We start from the raw sequence: 14,621 nt of genomic DNA on the forward strand, positions 1-14,621 counted from the left end.
TGGGTGTCTTGGGCCGGGGCCTCCCGGGCGGGGGCCGGGCCGAGAATTCTGGGCCTCCCTGGGTGGCTGGGCCCTGGGCCAGAGACCTGCCTAGCCGCAGGCTTCCTTGGCCTCTCCTATCGCTGCCCACACTTCCACCACAAATTCGTCGGGGAAGGCAAACTCGCCCAAGACGGAGTCCAAGCCTCGCGCAAACTCCTGAGCGCTCTGAGTTTCTTTGGACGTCTCCACCAGAGTTGAGGCTGAGGTAAAGGAGAGCGAGGTGAGCCTGGAGCCGCCGGTCCCAGCTCCCATCCTCCTGGCATTCTCCTGGCCCACTCTGTGTCCTGTTTCCCTAACTCTAGTCCTTTGTGTCCATCTGACACCCTTCCACACTAGATGCACCTTCCCCTGGCCTTCCCCCCAGCACCCAACCTTCTGGGCTCCTTCCATTCCTCCTTCCCCAATATCTCCCCCTCCCCCTCCCCATCCTCCCCACTTACTCCCTTCCTATTTTCTGCTGGTCCCCCAGATCCAGTGGTCTCTCCCCTCCATCCCGTGTCTCCCCCTTCCCCTCCCCATCCTCCCCACTTACTCCCTATTTTCTGCTGGTCCCCCAGATCCAGTGGTCTCTCCCCACCCCCATCCCGTATCTCCCGCAGCCCTGCCCCTCCCCAGGGTCCCCACAGGCTTACCCTGGCCCCTTACCCAGGTCTGGGTCCCGGATGCCCATGTAACTCTCCAGCAGGTCATCCACCCTTCGGGCAGCCTCCTCCTCAAACTCACTGGGCTGGGGCAGGAGGGAGGGGGTGTCAAAGATTTGGCTCCTGGCTCAGCAAGGTGGGGAGCACCATAATCCTCGGATCCGCCTGCCTGCCCTTCCCTGCCCACTCAGCATGCACCACACTGTGTGTCCCTCAGGGACACACAGGAACCTGGGTTCCTCATTCTCCCCCTCCTGACCCCACTCACCACCTCCTCCACTGTGGCAGAACCCCGGGCCCGAAGGCGAAGAGTCTCCCTGCCGCTGGTCACCTTCCCCTCCCCAGGACACTTGCTGCTTCGTGTCCTCTGGCCGATCATGTCTAGAAGAAATCATGTGGGAAAGAGAGTCAGGGGAGCAAGATTCTGGAGCTTGTGCCCCCAAAGGGCAAGTCTAGAACCCCATGTGGGCAAGCACAGAGTGGCTCCAGGTCCCGTCCCTCCCAGGCAGCAGAGTCTTCTCCCCCAAATACCTCTAGGAGATGCACTGGTTCCAGGGCAAGCCCAGGGACTAACTATACGTGGGGTAAGAAAAGTGCCCGGGGTTTCATCACCAGACAATCGGGCCCTTGCAGTAACAGCCAACTGCCAAGGAGGCCAGGTCAGGATCTACCCCACAGGGAAGACTCCAAATGCGTCCTTCCTCCCCAAACCCCTCCTCAGCTGCCCCCAGAGCAAGGCTGCCTCCTTCCCGACTCTCCCTCCTTCCGGCTGCTCACCGAAGGCCCTTTTGGGTTGCACCAGCCTCAGGGTGAAGGGCTGGGCCTTGGGCAGCTCCCGGAGCATCTTGGCCACCTCGTAGTGCCGGCAGCCCACGATGGTCTGGTCGTTGATGGCCTCTATGCTGTCGCCCACACAGACCGCCTCGATCCGATTGATGATGCTTCCTTCCTTGATCCTCTGTGGGGAAGACAGGGGTAAGAGTCTCAGTACCAGTCCCAGCAGAACTGAAAGGGCCCCTGGAATGTAACATAAAATGTTGGAGTAGAAAGAAGCCTTAGCTCAGAAAACCTCAGCAGTGGAACATGTCTCTCCCTACTCTCTCCCAACCCCTTGCTCAGTGATCTCTAAACACTCAAAGTAGCTAAGCACATTTCCCCAGAGACTTAGGGGCTTGAAGCACTCAGAGAAGAAGCTCATCTGCCTTGAAAATAACGTTTTTTTACTTCCTAGCTGTGGGACCCTGGGCAAGTGACTTCCCCCCAATTGCCTCAGAAAAAAAAGAAAAGAAAAGAACAGAACATTGTTCAGCATGTTAAGTGACCACATGTATCTCCATAGAAAAGAGCACTTATTGGTTGAGAACATCCCTCGGAACACAAGAGACCCCTAAGCATTCTTGGTAGTCAGATATATCTCTTTAGGGATAAGGATTCCAGTGGATCTCTAAAGATTCGTAGAGACTAAGAGTGAGGGATCTTTACATTTGTATGTCTTTCCCTCTAAGAAGCATCTCAAAGTCAGTTTAGTTCCCAAGCAAATCTTCCCCCTGGCCTAATCACCCTTAGGATCGTGAAGGCTAAGGACCAGATTTGCTTATGTTTTTGCCTCTTTCCCAGATTTCAATACATGGGGCCCAGGTCCCAAGTTTACCCTTCTCTCCCTAGGGTACCCATTCCAAAACTTCCCCTTCTAAAACTCTTCTAACGTTCTAATTCTATTCCCTTTAAAAGGTCTCAAAGCTCTGGAGAAAAGGAAAGCCATCCTCTTGCTTTGGAGCCTGAAGTTCATCTATCCCTAATAGGATTTAAAAACCTTGAGGAGAGGAACGGTCATTTTTGTTTTTTAGTCTCACGTACTTAAAACAGCATCTGGCACATAGTAGATGCTCAATAAGTACTTATTTATTGGTTGATGCTGGAGATAAATAAAGAACCAAGGACTATGATGAGAGTAAATGACAATAATAATCATTTTTTAAAAAGAACTGGGTTCTGGATAGATTTCACAGAGCCCATGAACTAGGATAAGAGGGAAAATACCTGTTTATTTTTAACCTGTAATTGAAATTTAGCATTTCTTTCAATTATTTAAAAATATTGCTCTGAGAAGGGGGCCGTCAAGTGGTTTGCTGGAGGAAAGATGTTTGCACAATACACTCAAGTTTAATTTGCATCATTAACATTTTTTCTCTCATTTTTAAAAATCTGGGTAATCCAACAAAGCAAGAAATTAAGCACTGATTTGTAACATTTGCGAATTTCTGAGGTGTTCAATTCATATTGAAATTCAATTCATATTGAAAATTTAACAATTATCTGATTAGAGTTGGCTCCAACATATTCCCGGTACAGGCTTCATTACATTGCCAAAATGATCCAGAAAAAAATTGGTTAGGGACCCTTGATTTAGAGGAAATATCCAGAAAGAGTCCCAGACCTGTTGTAACACTTAGCAAATGGATCCAGGCTTTTGGGGGGGAGAGTGAAGAGCAGTTTTAGAGGCCAATGAGATAATTTCACACCTATTCTAGGAATCGGTATCTCACACCCTGACCACATGGTATAAGGGGATGAAACTGAAAGAGGGGAGGAGGGTTCAGGGAGTGGGGCAGGCGTCATACTCAGAATGTCAGAATTGAAAGAGCTCTTGGAATATAACATAAAATATTGAAGGAGAAAAAAGCCTTAGCTCAGAAAACATGCTCAGAATATCAGAACTGAAAGAGCTCTTGGAATAAAACAAAATATTGCAGTAGAAAGAAGCTTTCGCTCAAAAAACCAAAAGGGCTCTTAAGAACTGTCCAGGCCGAGTTCTCTATCTAGAAGCCATTTACCGATGGGTCCAGAAAGGGAAAGGCATTTATTTGCCCAAGCTCACCCACACACCCACTTCTCCTGCTCTTCCCATTATCCAAGAGCCCGATACCTTGATGAAGGCATAGCCTGCCCCGTTGTCTGTGATGGTGAGTCCCAGGGCATCCTCGGTCTTCGTCACCTCTACTTCCTTGGTCTCACCACGCACATGGGCAAAGATAAAGTCCTCCAGCCCAATCTGGCCCCCCAGCAGCTTCTGCATGTCCACTTTGTGGCTGTTGAGAGTGCAAAACAGAATCTGCCTCCCCACGATGGGGAGGGAGCCCCACGGTTACTGGGAGAACTCGGGCCTTCCCTCCCCCGCCATTCCCCTCCTGGAGCGACCAGAAGCTTGGAATTCAGTCCCGTCAGGAGGCCACAGGGGCCTGACATTCTCTGGGCCTCTCCCTTCTCCCAGAACAGAGTCCTCGGCATACAGATGGAACCAAGGAAGAACCTTCCACATCCTTAAAACATTTGGTCTCTCCGGGCCCTTCCCTGTTCTCTGAAGCTCTGACGTCCCATGTTCTAAGACCCCCCCGCCCTGACATTCTATCTGCCTGGAGCTCCTCCACTTCTGACATTCTATGCCGTCGAGTCCTTTCTGGACGCTCTGGGTTCTCATGTCCCTCCCGGCTCTGACTGTCCGCGGCCTGAATTCTTCCAGTTGACATCCTACGTTTTGTTCTCCAAGGCCCCTCCAGCTCTCGTGTTCTAGGATTTCAGGAGTCCAAGCGATCCACTCCTCAGGAGATGGAGCAGACATTTTCATTTCCATTTAACGGGATGGAAAAAATAATGCCCAGACAAAGGACAAGTCTCCAGGAGTCACACAGCAAGCCAGCTGCAGAGCCAGCACTAGCATCCACCTCTCCTAATACCAGCTGATTCTGGGCCACAAAGCTCTGGGTCTCCAAGAATTTGAAAGAACAATATTAAGGAATTACTATTCCTTTCCGCAATGGCCTTTGCTGCCCCTTAGAGTGTCCAATACTTCCGAAGCCCCTCTCCACATCGAGGCTCTCCCCATTATTTTCTGACCGTGCGGGATTACCACGATGAAGACCCAGTAGTAGCTAAATGTTTAGGGCCTGGAGAAAGGAGCCCCGCATTCAAATCTGACGCTCGGCTGTGTCACAGGCAGGCATGTAAGCTGTTTCCTCTGTTGTAAAATGAAAATAACCCTGGCCCCCAACTCCCAGGGCTGCTGTGAGGATCAGGTGAGATAACATTTGTAAAAGGATGAGGAATTAACACAGTGCTCACTCTCACACCGGTGACATTAATAAATATTGCCTCTTTCTGTCACGTAAGGAGTTTTCTTTGCCTCACGTTTCCCCTGCCTTCCTTCTGAATCAACACCATCTATTTGCATTGGGTCACGGGATGGCAGATTTAGGGGGCTGCTCATTTGACAGGTGAGAGGTCAATGATAACGGAAGAGGAAAAAGAAGGCGGCCTCTGGACTAGACTCTGGAAAGGGCTCCCGTGGCCTGGAGCGTTGGGAGCCGGAGGCAGGGGAAGGGGGCAGCGGATTCTGGGCTTAGCGCCCAGTTATGGAGGCAGCAAAGGAGGGCACAACGTCGGGGCCAAGGGAGAACTGCAGGGCTTTGTGCACAGTAGGTGCTTCGGGAGTCTACAGAATTGCTCTGAATGGAGTCTTTGACCTTCCATAGTCAGGCAGATCAGGCCTGAAGAGTTGCAGTTTTGGTATGATGATGGTCAAGGATCAGGGAAAGTTTATAGCAAATAAAGTCCTGAGGCTAAATACAAAGTCTGCATTGGCTGGGGGGAAGGTGGAAAGTACAGAGAGTTTCTGCCTGGCCTCCAGTGCCCAGACACTCAGCTTCCCGTCCCCTCCTCTTCCTCACAGCCCAGGTTCTGAGGGACTGCTGCCGACTTGGTCCAGGATCCATCTACCAGCGGCCCCCGCGGCTCTTTCGTTTCTAGATCTCTCCTGAGATCACGGCAGCCCCGGATCTGGTGACAGGCTGTCCTCCCCCCCTCCTCTGCCCCCCCCCCGTCTCAGCTGAAACTGTGCTCCCCTCCCCAGGGAGATGCCCTGGCTCCCCTGTGGCCTGGAGATGTCAGCCCCTGGAAGCTGGGCATCCGCAGGGAGCTCCGAGCTGTTCCCCTCCGGTAAGGACAAGAGTTGCCCAGGCTCCGTCAGGGGGAGAGGCCCGCACCTGCAGGGAGACCCGGACTAAAATCTAGTCTCAGTGCGCTCGCTGGTCGGCAGAATGGGAATGAGAGGGACCTGGAGTGGGGACTACCTGCGCTCACTAGCTGTGCGACCCTGAGCAAGCTACTTAATTCTGTTTGCCTCAGTTTCCTCCTCTGTGAAATAAGCTGGAGAAGGAAAAGGCAAACCCTGCAGTATCCCTGCCAAGAGAACCCCCAGACAAGTCATGCTGTCAGGCACCTCTGACCTCCCAGGGCTGTGGGATGCAGCCCATCCTTACGGTTAGTTATTGGTTGTCAGCACTTTCTTTCCCTTCCTGATCTCTGAGCATAACAGCCACTCTGGGAGGTGGAAGTACCACAGCATCAAAGATTCAGAAGTTCAGGGGACCCAGAAGATTAATTAAGGGTCCCACAGCACAGGTTAGGAGACAGAAATCTACCGACCACAAACATTGATTAATCACTGACAATGTGGGAGGTGCTCTGTCAGAATATAAATACAATGAATGAAATTAACTCTCCGCATAAAGAGCTTACAAACCTAGCTCTTTTTTTTGTTACTGTCCCATTTAACAGATGAGAAATCTGAGAATATAAATACAATGAATGAAATTCTCTCTCCACATAAAGAGCTTACAAACCTAACTCGTTTTTCCTTACCATCCCATTTAACAGACGAGAAAACTGAGGGTGGGAGAGAAAGGACTTGCTCCCAGGGTCAGGGTTAGCGGGCTCCCAAGGCCCGTTCTGCTTTCCCCTGCGCACGCCCCCGAGCGAGGTCCTGGCTCTCCCACACCGCGGACCCGCCGCCCGGGGAGGGATCCAGGGGCCGGGTCGCGGATCGGCTCACCTCGGTGGGGGAGATGCCGAAGGCTTCGGCGATCTTGGCGTACAGCTCCCGGACGTTGGTGAAGCCTTCGATCTTGCCCGTGGGGCTGCCGTGAGCCAGCTGGGTGTGGAACACCAGTCGGGGCCGGATCCGAGGGGCGCTGGGGACCGGGGCCGCCTGCTCGGCCGGTGAGGGAGGGGGCGGCCGGGGGGCAGAGGGCTGGGCCCCCTGTGCCTCCCGGGCCCCTCCGCTCTCCATGGGCTTGCCCAGCCACGCAGGGGGCCCCAAGCGTCCGACGGCGCCGGCCGGATCCGGCCTGCTTCCTTCCCCCCCTTCCCCCAGCCGCCCCCGCCTCCTCCTGCTGACAGCCGAGCTCTGACTTGTAACACAAGCCCAGGGGACAGCGGCGGACACAGGGAACTTGATCCTGGTCCCAGGTAACCGACACCTAGGGAGGGAGGAGTCAGCCAAGGCTCAGGGGGTGGGGAGGGGGGGCCCAGGTGTCCCTGCTCAGCCCAGCTGCTCCCTCTCCTGGGCTTTGACAGTTGGTACCCAGAGGGGAAGGAGCATCCAACGGGTCCTCTGCGCTCTCCACACCAGAATCACTGTCCATGGAGAGACCTCCGGAGCAGCCTCCTTTTGGCAAGGAGGGAGGCCCAGCCTTCTCTTAGGGCCCTGAAGCTAGGCAGCCTTCTGCCTTTCCCCCCTTCCCTCCCCCATGGGGATGCTTTCCCCACACTTCTCTATCTGCAGGGCAGGCTCTGGACTTGCTGGGCTTGGCTCTTATTTCCTTGGGGGGCCCAGGTCTGTTTCCCTGGGGTCAGACTTACCTGCCTCCCTGAGCCAGGAGGTTCAGAGACCGCCCAGATACTATCGTGCAAGGTGGGAGGGCAGGTGAAGCTGGAGGCCCTGCCAAGCCCTATCATTGTTCTGTAATGAGACCTGCCCTTCTAAAGGCTAACCTTCCAGGGCTGTCTGGGCTGGGGCAGGACCTAGTTAAGGGTGGTCAGCCCCGGACGGATGGGGGTGATTTTCAGTGCCCTCTGAGGGATCTGTCAGGATGCAGCCTAGAAAAAGCTCCCAAGGCTTTTGTGGGGCTCCTCAGGGAGCAGGGTCCAAGTACCCTGGGGCAGAACTGGAGCCAAGATGGCCTCTTCCCTGTATCACACCTTCCCCCCCCCCCCCATAAACCCACCAGAAAGAGACCACAAACAGACTGGAGCTGAGTTGATTTTTATTTTAAAAGTTGATTACTGTAGTCATAGCTGCTGCTTCCAGGAAGGCCAGTGGGCGGTAGAGGGAAGCTGTCTGGCTCCCCATACATGGGAGAAGGGTGGGCAAGGGGCAGACTGCAGAGAGGGAACTTCAAGGAAAGAACTTGGTTTTGAGGATCTCAGGGAGCCACTAAGGCTTCCGGAAATCCCAGGCCCCAGAGAGGCTCTGCCCCCCCACCCCCACCCCAAGCTGGGAGCCAGAGGGCTATCAGGAGGCAAGCTGAGTCAGCCAGTGTGAGAGACACAGAAAATGCAGCAGAGGGAATCCAGAGATGGAGCTGGCTCCCACGGGGTCAGGTTTGGGGGGCGCTGGGCTGTGTGTGTGAATTGGCTGCACACGCTGTGGGACCTATCTATGTGCAGAGGCTGTCATGGAAACCATCCATACACTGGACTGTGGGGTTGACCCATGGCACATGTTCCCTTGACCCTGCCCCACAAAAATTTAAAAGAGGTGGTGGGGTGAGACATGAGCCCTGGAGAAGGCAGGAGGAGGCAGGAGGATCCAGAGGCTGGATCTCCAGCCCTAAGAAGGCATCGACAGGCCTCCCCAAAACCCATCAAGCACCTCTCCTCCCTCTTCCCTGGGTTCTGACTCAGCTCTGAGGCTGGGCAGGCCCTGGAGGAGGTCCAGGGAGGCCCAAGGCTGAACCCTGCCCAGTGATCTGGGAGAAAGGGGGATAAGGACTAGATTGCTGGGACTGATTCTTCCCCAGGATGGCTCTGGATCCACAGGGGCCTTCCTCTGGCCACCATTCACAAGTGCTCACTAAAGATGGACAGGAAAGAAATGGCCCATCAGTAGGAAGAGTCGAGGAGGAGGGTTCCCCCCCCCAACCCTGCCAAGACCCCACCCTATATTGAGGGACTTCACTGAGCCCACCCACTGGATCTGGCTCCTTGGAACAGTTCCAGGTCTTGGGGGCAGGGAGCACCCTCTAGATAGTCCCATACTAGTCGGATAAGGCACTCTCTTCCCCATCACCCCTACAGAATGGTCCCACGAAGATCCCCTGGGGAGCCTGCTCAGTTGGCCCCCTACCTGGCTATCCGAGACAGGATCTCCTTGATGCGCACAATGAGCTTCTCATGCTGCAGGGGGTCCCTCTCGATGGCCCCATGTAGCTTGGCCATATAGAAGTCCAGGGTACTAAGCGTGGGGGTTTCCCCAGTGCCTGGTGGAGGGAAAGGGAAGCAAATGTCAGGGTCCCAGAGAGAATGAATCCCCCTCCCCCCCTTGCTCCTCCATGGGTGTGTCTTAGCAGCAGAAGTGGGATTCCTCAAGAGGGACCCTGTACAAGGCATGGGACATGCCGGGAGGCTCACCAGGCACAGGCAAGGAAGCAAAGCTGGCCGTAAGTGCCTGGCGGACGGCTCGGAGCTGCTGCTGCAAGGCCAGGGTCCGGCGCTCCTCCCTGGCAACTTCCTGCTCCAGCCGCTCCCGGGCACTGCTCATGCTTTGAGTGTGACGCTGAAGGACCGCGTTCTGCTCCTCAAAGGCCACGTTCATCTTCCTCAGACGCCGAAGCTCTGCTTCCCTGGCTGGAAGACAAGGAGCCCCTTCAGAACCAGCTTAGGGGTCCTGGCTTTTAGCTGGGAGCCCACTCCAGACCCAGCCAAACCTCCTTAATTCAAGATCATAATCCAAACTCTCTGTCCTCCAAGGTCTGGCTCAGGGGCTACCTCCTAAAGGAAACCCACCCGCATCTCTTCTTGAGCCCTGGGAACCTGCCCTTTACTCATACAAGACTGGCACAGCCAGGCACTCAGCTAACACATGGGCTGGGATTTCTAAGAACTGACAATGACAAAGCAAGTGAAGGTTGCTAAGACGCTTCACAGCTATTATTTCATTGATTCTTCAAGCCCCTAAGAGCACCTTAAAGTAGATCAAGATCAAACTAGGAAACATTTAAATAAAAATACCACACAGATGATCCGTTTCTATTTGTAAACACTGCTTACAACAACCTGGGCTGGCCTATTTTACAGATGAGAAAACTGAGGCAACGAGAGGGTAAGCGGCCCACCTACAGTTGCATAGCTGGTAAATGCCAGAGCCTGGGATGAAAGACCTGATTCCAAGTCTCGCTCTCTTGCCACATGGCCCCAGAGAAGGGAAATGTTAACATTATCAATGCAACCCATTGACTATCCCTGTGAATCTACTCAGGATTCCTTCCTCTACTGACTGCCCAGCCTCAATCAGTCAACAGGTGTTTATGCAGCTGCAGGCACATAGAAAGGAAAAACGAATGCAGTCCTATTCCTGTCCTCAAGGAGCTTAAGGTCTAATGGGACCCTGGTCCCCTTCCCTTCTCAGCCCTAGCACTCAGCACAGTGCCCAGCACATAGTCAGCCCTTAACAAGTACTGTGACAGACTCCTCCTCCCTCAGCCCCGTTCGCTTCAGGCCTCCCGGATCCCAGGCCTCTTCCTCCCTCCCTTCTCCTGAGGGACACTTCCCCTAATTCTCTCATTTTTGTATCTTTGCACAGGTAACCCTGTTCCTGGAAGAGTTTTCCCTCTTAAACCCATAGTTTGCTTCGAGATTCAGCTCACCTTCTTAAAAAGACCTTGACTGCTCCCCTCAGCTCGGGGGGCTTCCTTCCCCCAAGGAGGAACTATATAGTTTTGTAGGTGCCCTGTGTGTACTTATGTCAGCCTGCTGACTCCCCCGGTAGAACGTAAGCAACTTGGGGGCAGGGCCATTTGTTCCCAATTCCCAGAGCTCCATCAGGCATGTGATACATTCCTGTTGACTGGTTGGGTCAGTTTTTGAGCCCAGGTCTGGTGGGCTGGAAGTCTGCTCCAGTCTGCATTATAAGCTGGCATACAAAGCACTTCCCTCCTCATCCTCTGAGAATGGTTACTGCTTTGTTAAAGATGGGGAGACAGGCTCTGTTGTGGCACTGTGAGTGTCCTGGGTCACAGATGACGGGATCGAGAGCCGGTCGCTGCTCCGAGCCAGGGATGCTAATGACTTACATGTGGTCACTGGGCCAGTTCATGTTAATGGCGGGGGGGAAGGGGGGAGAGGCCTCGGTCTCAGCTCAGGACTCTCTCCTGTCCTGCACCGGCCTCACCCTCCGAGACACAGACAAATATTGTCATTCCCAGATGGGCAGAGGCAGTCCCAGAGGGCAGGTCCCCGGTCTCCATGCTCCTGGGAGGGGGAGAGGGCCCTTCCTGCCTCCTCTCTCCGGGATGGAGCTCGGGTACCCCAGAGCCAGAGCCAACCCCTGCCTGATTCCTTTGATCTGTTTCACTGATTCTGGTCAGTTACCTCCCGCCCACAGGCTTGGGGGGGGCCAGGCCAGAGTCAAAGAGGCCCCAGGCAGGGGGAGGAGCAGGAGGCTCACTGAGCAGCCCTCACCTTTGTTCTGGTCCAAGAATTCCTCAGTAAAGATGGGGACATCGAAGGTGGAGAAGCCATCAAAGTCCCCGCCCTGAGGTGGCAGAGGAAGGCAGCGTTACCGGGGCTGGCCCCAAGAGGCCCAGCTCTCCTCTGTGGCTGCCCAAGGGTCAGCACAGCTCTGCAGTGCCCCCTTCTGGCGCCCACACGACAGGCCCTTCTTCCTGAAGGCATGGGCAACAGACTGCACCCCGCCCTCCCCTCCCTGCAGGGAGACTTTCCAGACCCCCCTGACCCCAGACCTCCCTTCTGGGGAGCACAGAGCAGGGGCCTCTCCCCCAGAGCTCTTAGGGTCCTACCCTGTGTCCATTCAGGAGAGTGTTCATGGCTGAAGCCCCTGGGTCCTCTAAAGGGAAAGGAGAAGCAGATGAGAGTCCTGCAGGGTGGGAAAGGGGATGGGACCCCTCCCCCCCCCACATATACACAGACCACACCTGCACATGCCCACACGCACATGCTCGTGCAGGCACACAGACATACGCGCTGACATGCGTGCAAACACAGCGCAAACGTCCCCTGCGTACATGCACAGACATAAATGCACATGTACACATAACAAATGCTCCTGCAGGCACACAGACACATGTGCTGACATGCGTGCAAATACAGTACACTTGTCCCCGTGCGGGAATACATGTAGACACACATGCACATGTCACACGCACGTGCCGGCACACAGACACACTCACACACGTCCCCAAGCATACATGCAGACACACGTGCACATGTCACACGCACGTGCCGGCACACAGACACACTCACACATGTCCCCAAGCGTACATGCAGACGCACGTGCACATGTGCACACGCCGCACGCTCGTGCCACACAGACACCCACACAAACACCCCCCCACACTCACCTTTCTTGGCTTTCTTCTCCTGGAGCTTCTCTGCACACATCTTGTAGGCCTCCGACTGCTGGTATTCCCGGAGCTCCTTCATGTACTGCTGTTTCTCCCTCTCTGCCTCATCAAGATAGCGCTGGGGACAGGGATAAAGACCAAGTGAGAGGGCTGCAGATGCAGGGGAGGGAAGGCGAGGGACCAGGGATAGGACCCCCTCTGGGCTGGATCCCCTTAGAAGCAAAGGCCCCCAGCTGGGATTCCCTGCAGGAGAAGGAAGCGGAGGCATCGACAATGAAGGAAATCTAGCTCTGGAATAAAGGGCCTGTGGTTGAGTTCTGCCCGGTGGATGGCCTTGGACAATCCCTGGGTCTCTTGACCCTCAGTTTCCTCGGCTGTAGATGACCTGACTGTACAAAGCAGTCCCTGATCAGGAGCCAAGGCTCTGAGGGAGACTCGCCGGAGAACTCTCCGCCCCCTCCAGAAGAGCCCGGTAGCCTTGGAGGGCTTCTGGGAACGGCCGGCTGCCGGGGAGGGCTCTAAGGGTTCCCACCTGCTTGTCGGTGGGCTGTAGCTTGCTCCACTCGGCCCCCAGCATCTTAGTAATCTCAGGGAAGGGCAGGTCTGGGTGCAAGGTTCGGATCTGCTCCCGCCGCTCGTTCAGGAAGCGAACATAGCCTGTGACAGGCGCCTTAGGCCCGTTGGGAAGAATCTTCTTCCTCTTTTTGCCCTTGGGCCAACCTCGCTTCTTCACAGGCTGGGGGGGACAGGCAGGGAGAGTGAACTGGGGGAGAAGCCAAAGGCAGGCCAGGCCAGGGCCCCTCCACAGCTGCCAGGTACTCACCTCTTCCTCCGAGGGGCCTTTCTCCAGGCCGCCGGCCCTGGGGCCTTCCACCTTCTCCTGCTTCACCGGCCCCAGCCCTACAAGGGCCCCTGGCTGTGGCTGTCCCGAGACCTTCCCATTGCTCGGCCTGGAATCCAAGCCACTCATTCATCAGGGCTCCAACAGGGCCTCCCCTGGGCCCCAGCCCCACCTTCACTCACAGAGAGGGGACCTGCGGGGCCAAGCCCGGCAAACACAAACCCTGCTTTCAAGGAGCTTCCAGTCTAATGGGGAAGACACCCCGGGCTCCACGATGCCCAAAGGAGACATGGGCAGGGGGGTAGATGGTAAAGGGGGCGTTTCAGGAAGGAATCTTGGCAGAGCCCCCTGGAAACCCCGGCCCTGAGGCTTTGCACACCTCCAACTCATACACACGCGCAGGGCAGAGCCCTCGGAGACCCCCACCCGAGGGTGCACATCACAGACACCCACACAGGGCAGAGCCCTTGGGAGACCCCGGCCCCGGGTGCACCCCCCATCCAGACCCAGGGCAGAGCCTCCTGGAGCCCCTGGCCTTGGGGAGCATCCCACAAACGTGCCAGCCGGCAGCGGGCGGGGGTCACTCACAGGAAGCCTGGGACCAGTGGCTTGGGGCTCTGGGACATGGCCGGCAGCCTTCTGGCGTCTCGGCCGGGGGGCTCTCCCTGACCCTGAAAGACAAGAAAGCCCGCCCGGGCAGGTGGGGGGGGGGGCGGGAGGGAGACGGCCCCAGCACGCGGGGAGCGGGTCCGGCCCCCTCAGCCTCCACCTCCGCAGAACGGTCCTCAGGGAGACTCTTCCCAGGCTGCGGCCCCAGAGGCGACCCGGGGACCCGGAGCTGGGAGATGCAGCGTCTGGGGGCGGGGCTGGGGGCGGGGAGATGAGAGCCCCACGGTTGGAGGAGGGGGAGGGGGACGGACGCTCGGGAGGAGAGTGAGGCACACGCGGATCCTGCAGATTCCGCCGGATCCCCCCTGAGCCCAAAGCGACGGGAGGGAGGGAGGGACCCGGTGGATCCCTTTGTTGGGGGATCTCCTCCCCCCGACCCGGCGAGGGAATCCCGCCCGCCTCCCCGGCTCTCCCGGCTCCCCAGCCCCGCCCGCCGCGCCCCCGAGCCCCCCGGACCCCCGATCGCCCCCGATCCCCGACTCCAGCGGCAGGTTTTACCTCCCAAGCAAACTTTCTGGGATCTTCGGGTTCGGACTCTCAACCGCCCTTGGCCCCGCCTCTCGCCCCGCCTCTCCCGGGTGCAGCGCCGGTAGGGAAGGGGCCCCGCCCCCAGCTCGCGCTCCCACGCTAAGGAGCGGGGCCGCGAGCTCTGCGATTGGGGCGCTCTCGGGCGCGGGGCAGGACCATGTAAATAGCCGCGGAAAGCGGCTGAAGGATTGGCTACGGGAGGGCGGGGTTTCGGGCTGTCGGTGGAGCGTAAGGCTAAAGACGCGTCAAGTTTGGCTGCGCCGGATCAGACTCGGGCCAATCCGGGGAGAGTGCCCGCTTGAGGGGCGGGTCTTCTTAAAGGGCAGGCGGCCGCCCCGAACCCTCCGGCCCCTCGCGGCCGCGCTTAAGAGTCCCGCGTAACGGAACGGGGGCTTCCGCCTGAGGAGGCCGCTGGTCACCGAGCTACCGCGCGGGCCGGATCTGCGTCTGAGGGCCAGAGACCTTGCTTTGCGACGTCCCGGC

The 14,621-nt window shown here is 56.6% G+C and overlaps 2 protein-coding genes across 2 annotated transcripts; both read right to left on the minus strand.

Annotated features, from left to right (window-relative positions):
• Positions 1 to 7,164, minus strand: GIPC3 (GIPC PDZ domain containing family member 3). Its single transcript, XM_012542136.3, has 6 exons — positions 6,571 to 7,164; positions 3,610 to 3,795; positions 1,461 to 1,641; positions 952 to 1,064; positions 688 to 769; positions 1 to 242 (listed from the first exon to the last, which is right to left on the minus strand). Exons 1-6 carry the CDS (start codon positions 6,805 to 6,807, stop codon positions 91 to 93), a joined length of 951 nt encoding a protein of 316 aa, XP_012397590.1. The 5' UTR covers positions 6,808 to 7,164; the 3' UTR covers positions 1 to 90.
• A 602-nt stretch (positions 7,165 to 7,766) lies between these two features.
• HMG20B (high mobility group 20B) lies at positions 7,767 to 14,273 on the minus strand. The gene is made up of 10 exons (XM_031947882.1): positions 14,109 to 14,273; positions 13,530 to 13,612; positions 12,924 to 13,050; positions 12,633 to 12,836; positions 12,098 to 12,218; positions 11,537 to 11,583; positions 11,199 to 11,271; positions 9,150 to 9,365; positions 8,866 to 8,998; positions 7,767 to 8,592 (listed from the first exon to the last, which is right to left on the minus strand). The coding sequence occupies exons 2-10, from the start codon at positions 13,565 to 13,567 to the stop codon at positions 8,580 to 8,582; spliced, it is 972 nt and encodes a 323-aa protein (XP_031803742.1). The 5' UTR covers positions 13,568 to 13,612; positions 14,109 to 14,273; the 3' UTR covers positions 7,767 to 8,579.
• Positions 14,274 to 14,621: the final 348 nt, after the last annotated feature.

The sequence above is a fragment of the Sarcophilus harrisii genome, chromosome 1 (assembly GCF_902635505.1).
Source record: "Sarcophilus harrisii chromosome 1, mSarHar1.11, whole genome shotgun sequence".
NCBI classification, from domain to species: Eukaryota; Metazoa; Chordata; class Mammalia; order Dasyuromorphia; family Dasyuridae; genus Sarcophilus; species Sarcophilus harrisii.

What these genes read in the sequence shown, in the direction of transcription:
- GIPC3 (XM_012542136.3), bottom strand. Translation starts at nt 6,807, where the DNA reads ATGGAGAGCGGAGGGGCCCGGGAGGCACAGGGGGCCCAGCCCTCTGCC. An exon ending in CAGGCTATGCCTTCATCAAG is followed by an intron (nt 1,642 to 3,609) that starts GTATCGGGCTCT and finishes TCTTCCCCACAG; the next exon opens with AGGATCAAGGAAGGAAGCAT. An exon ending in GCAACCCAAAAGGGCCTTCG is followed by an intron (nt 1,065 to 1,460) that starts GTGAGCAGCCGG and finishes GATTTCTTCTAG; the next exon opens with ACATGATCGGCCAGAGGACA.
- HMG20B (XM_031947882.1), bottom strand. Translation starts at nt 13,567, where the DNA reads ATGTCCCAGAGCCCCAAGCCACTGGTCCCAGGCTTCCT. An exon ending in CCACTGGTCCCAGGCTTCCT is followed by an intron (nt 13,051 to 13,529) that starts GTGAGTGACCCC and finishes CTTGGATTCCAG; the next exon opens with GCCGAGCAATGGGAAGGTCT. An exon ending in CTCTCCTGAATGGACACAGG is followed by an intron (nt 11,272 to 11,536) that starts GTAGGACCCTAA and finishes CTGCCACCTCAG; the next exon opens with GGCGGGGACTTTGATGGCTT.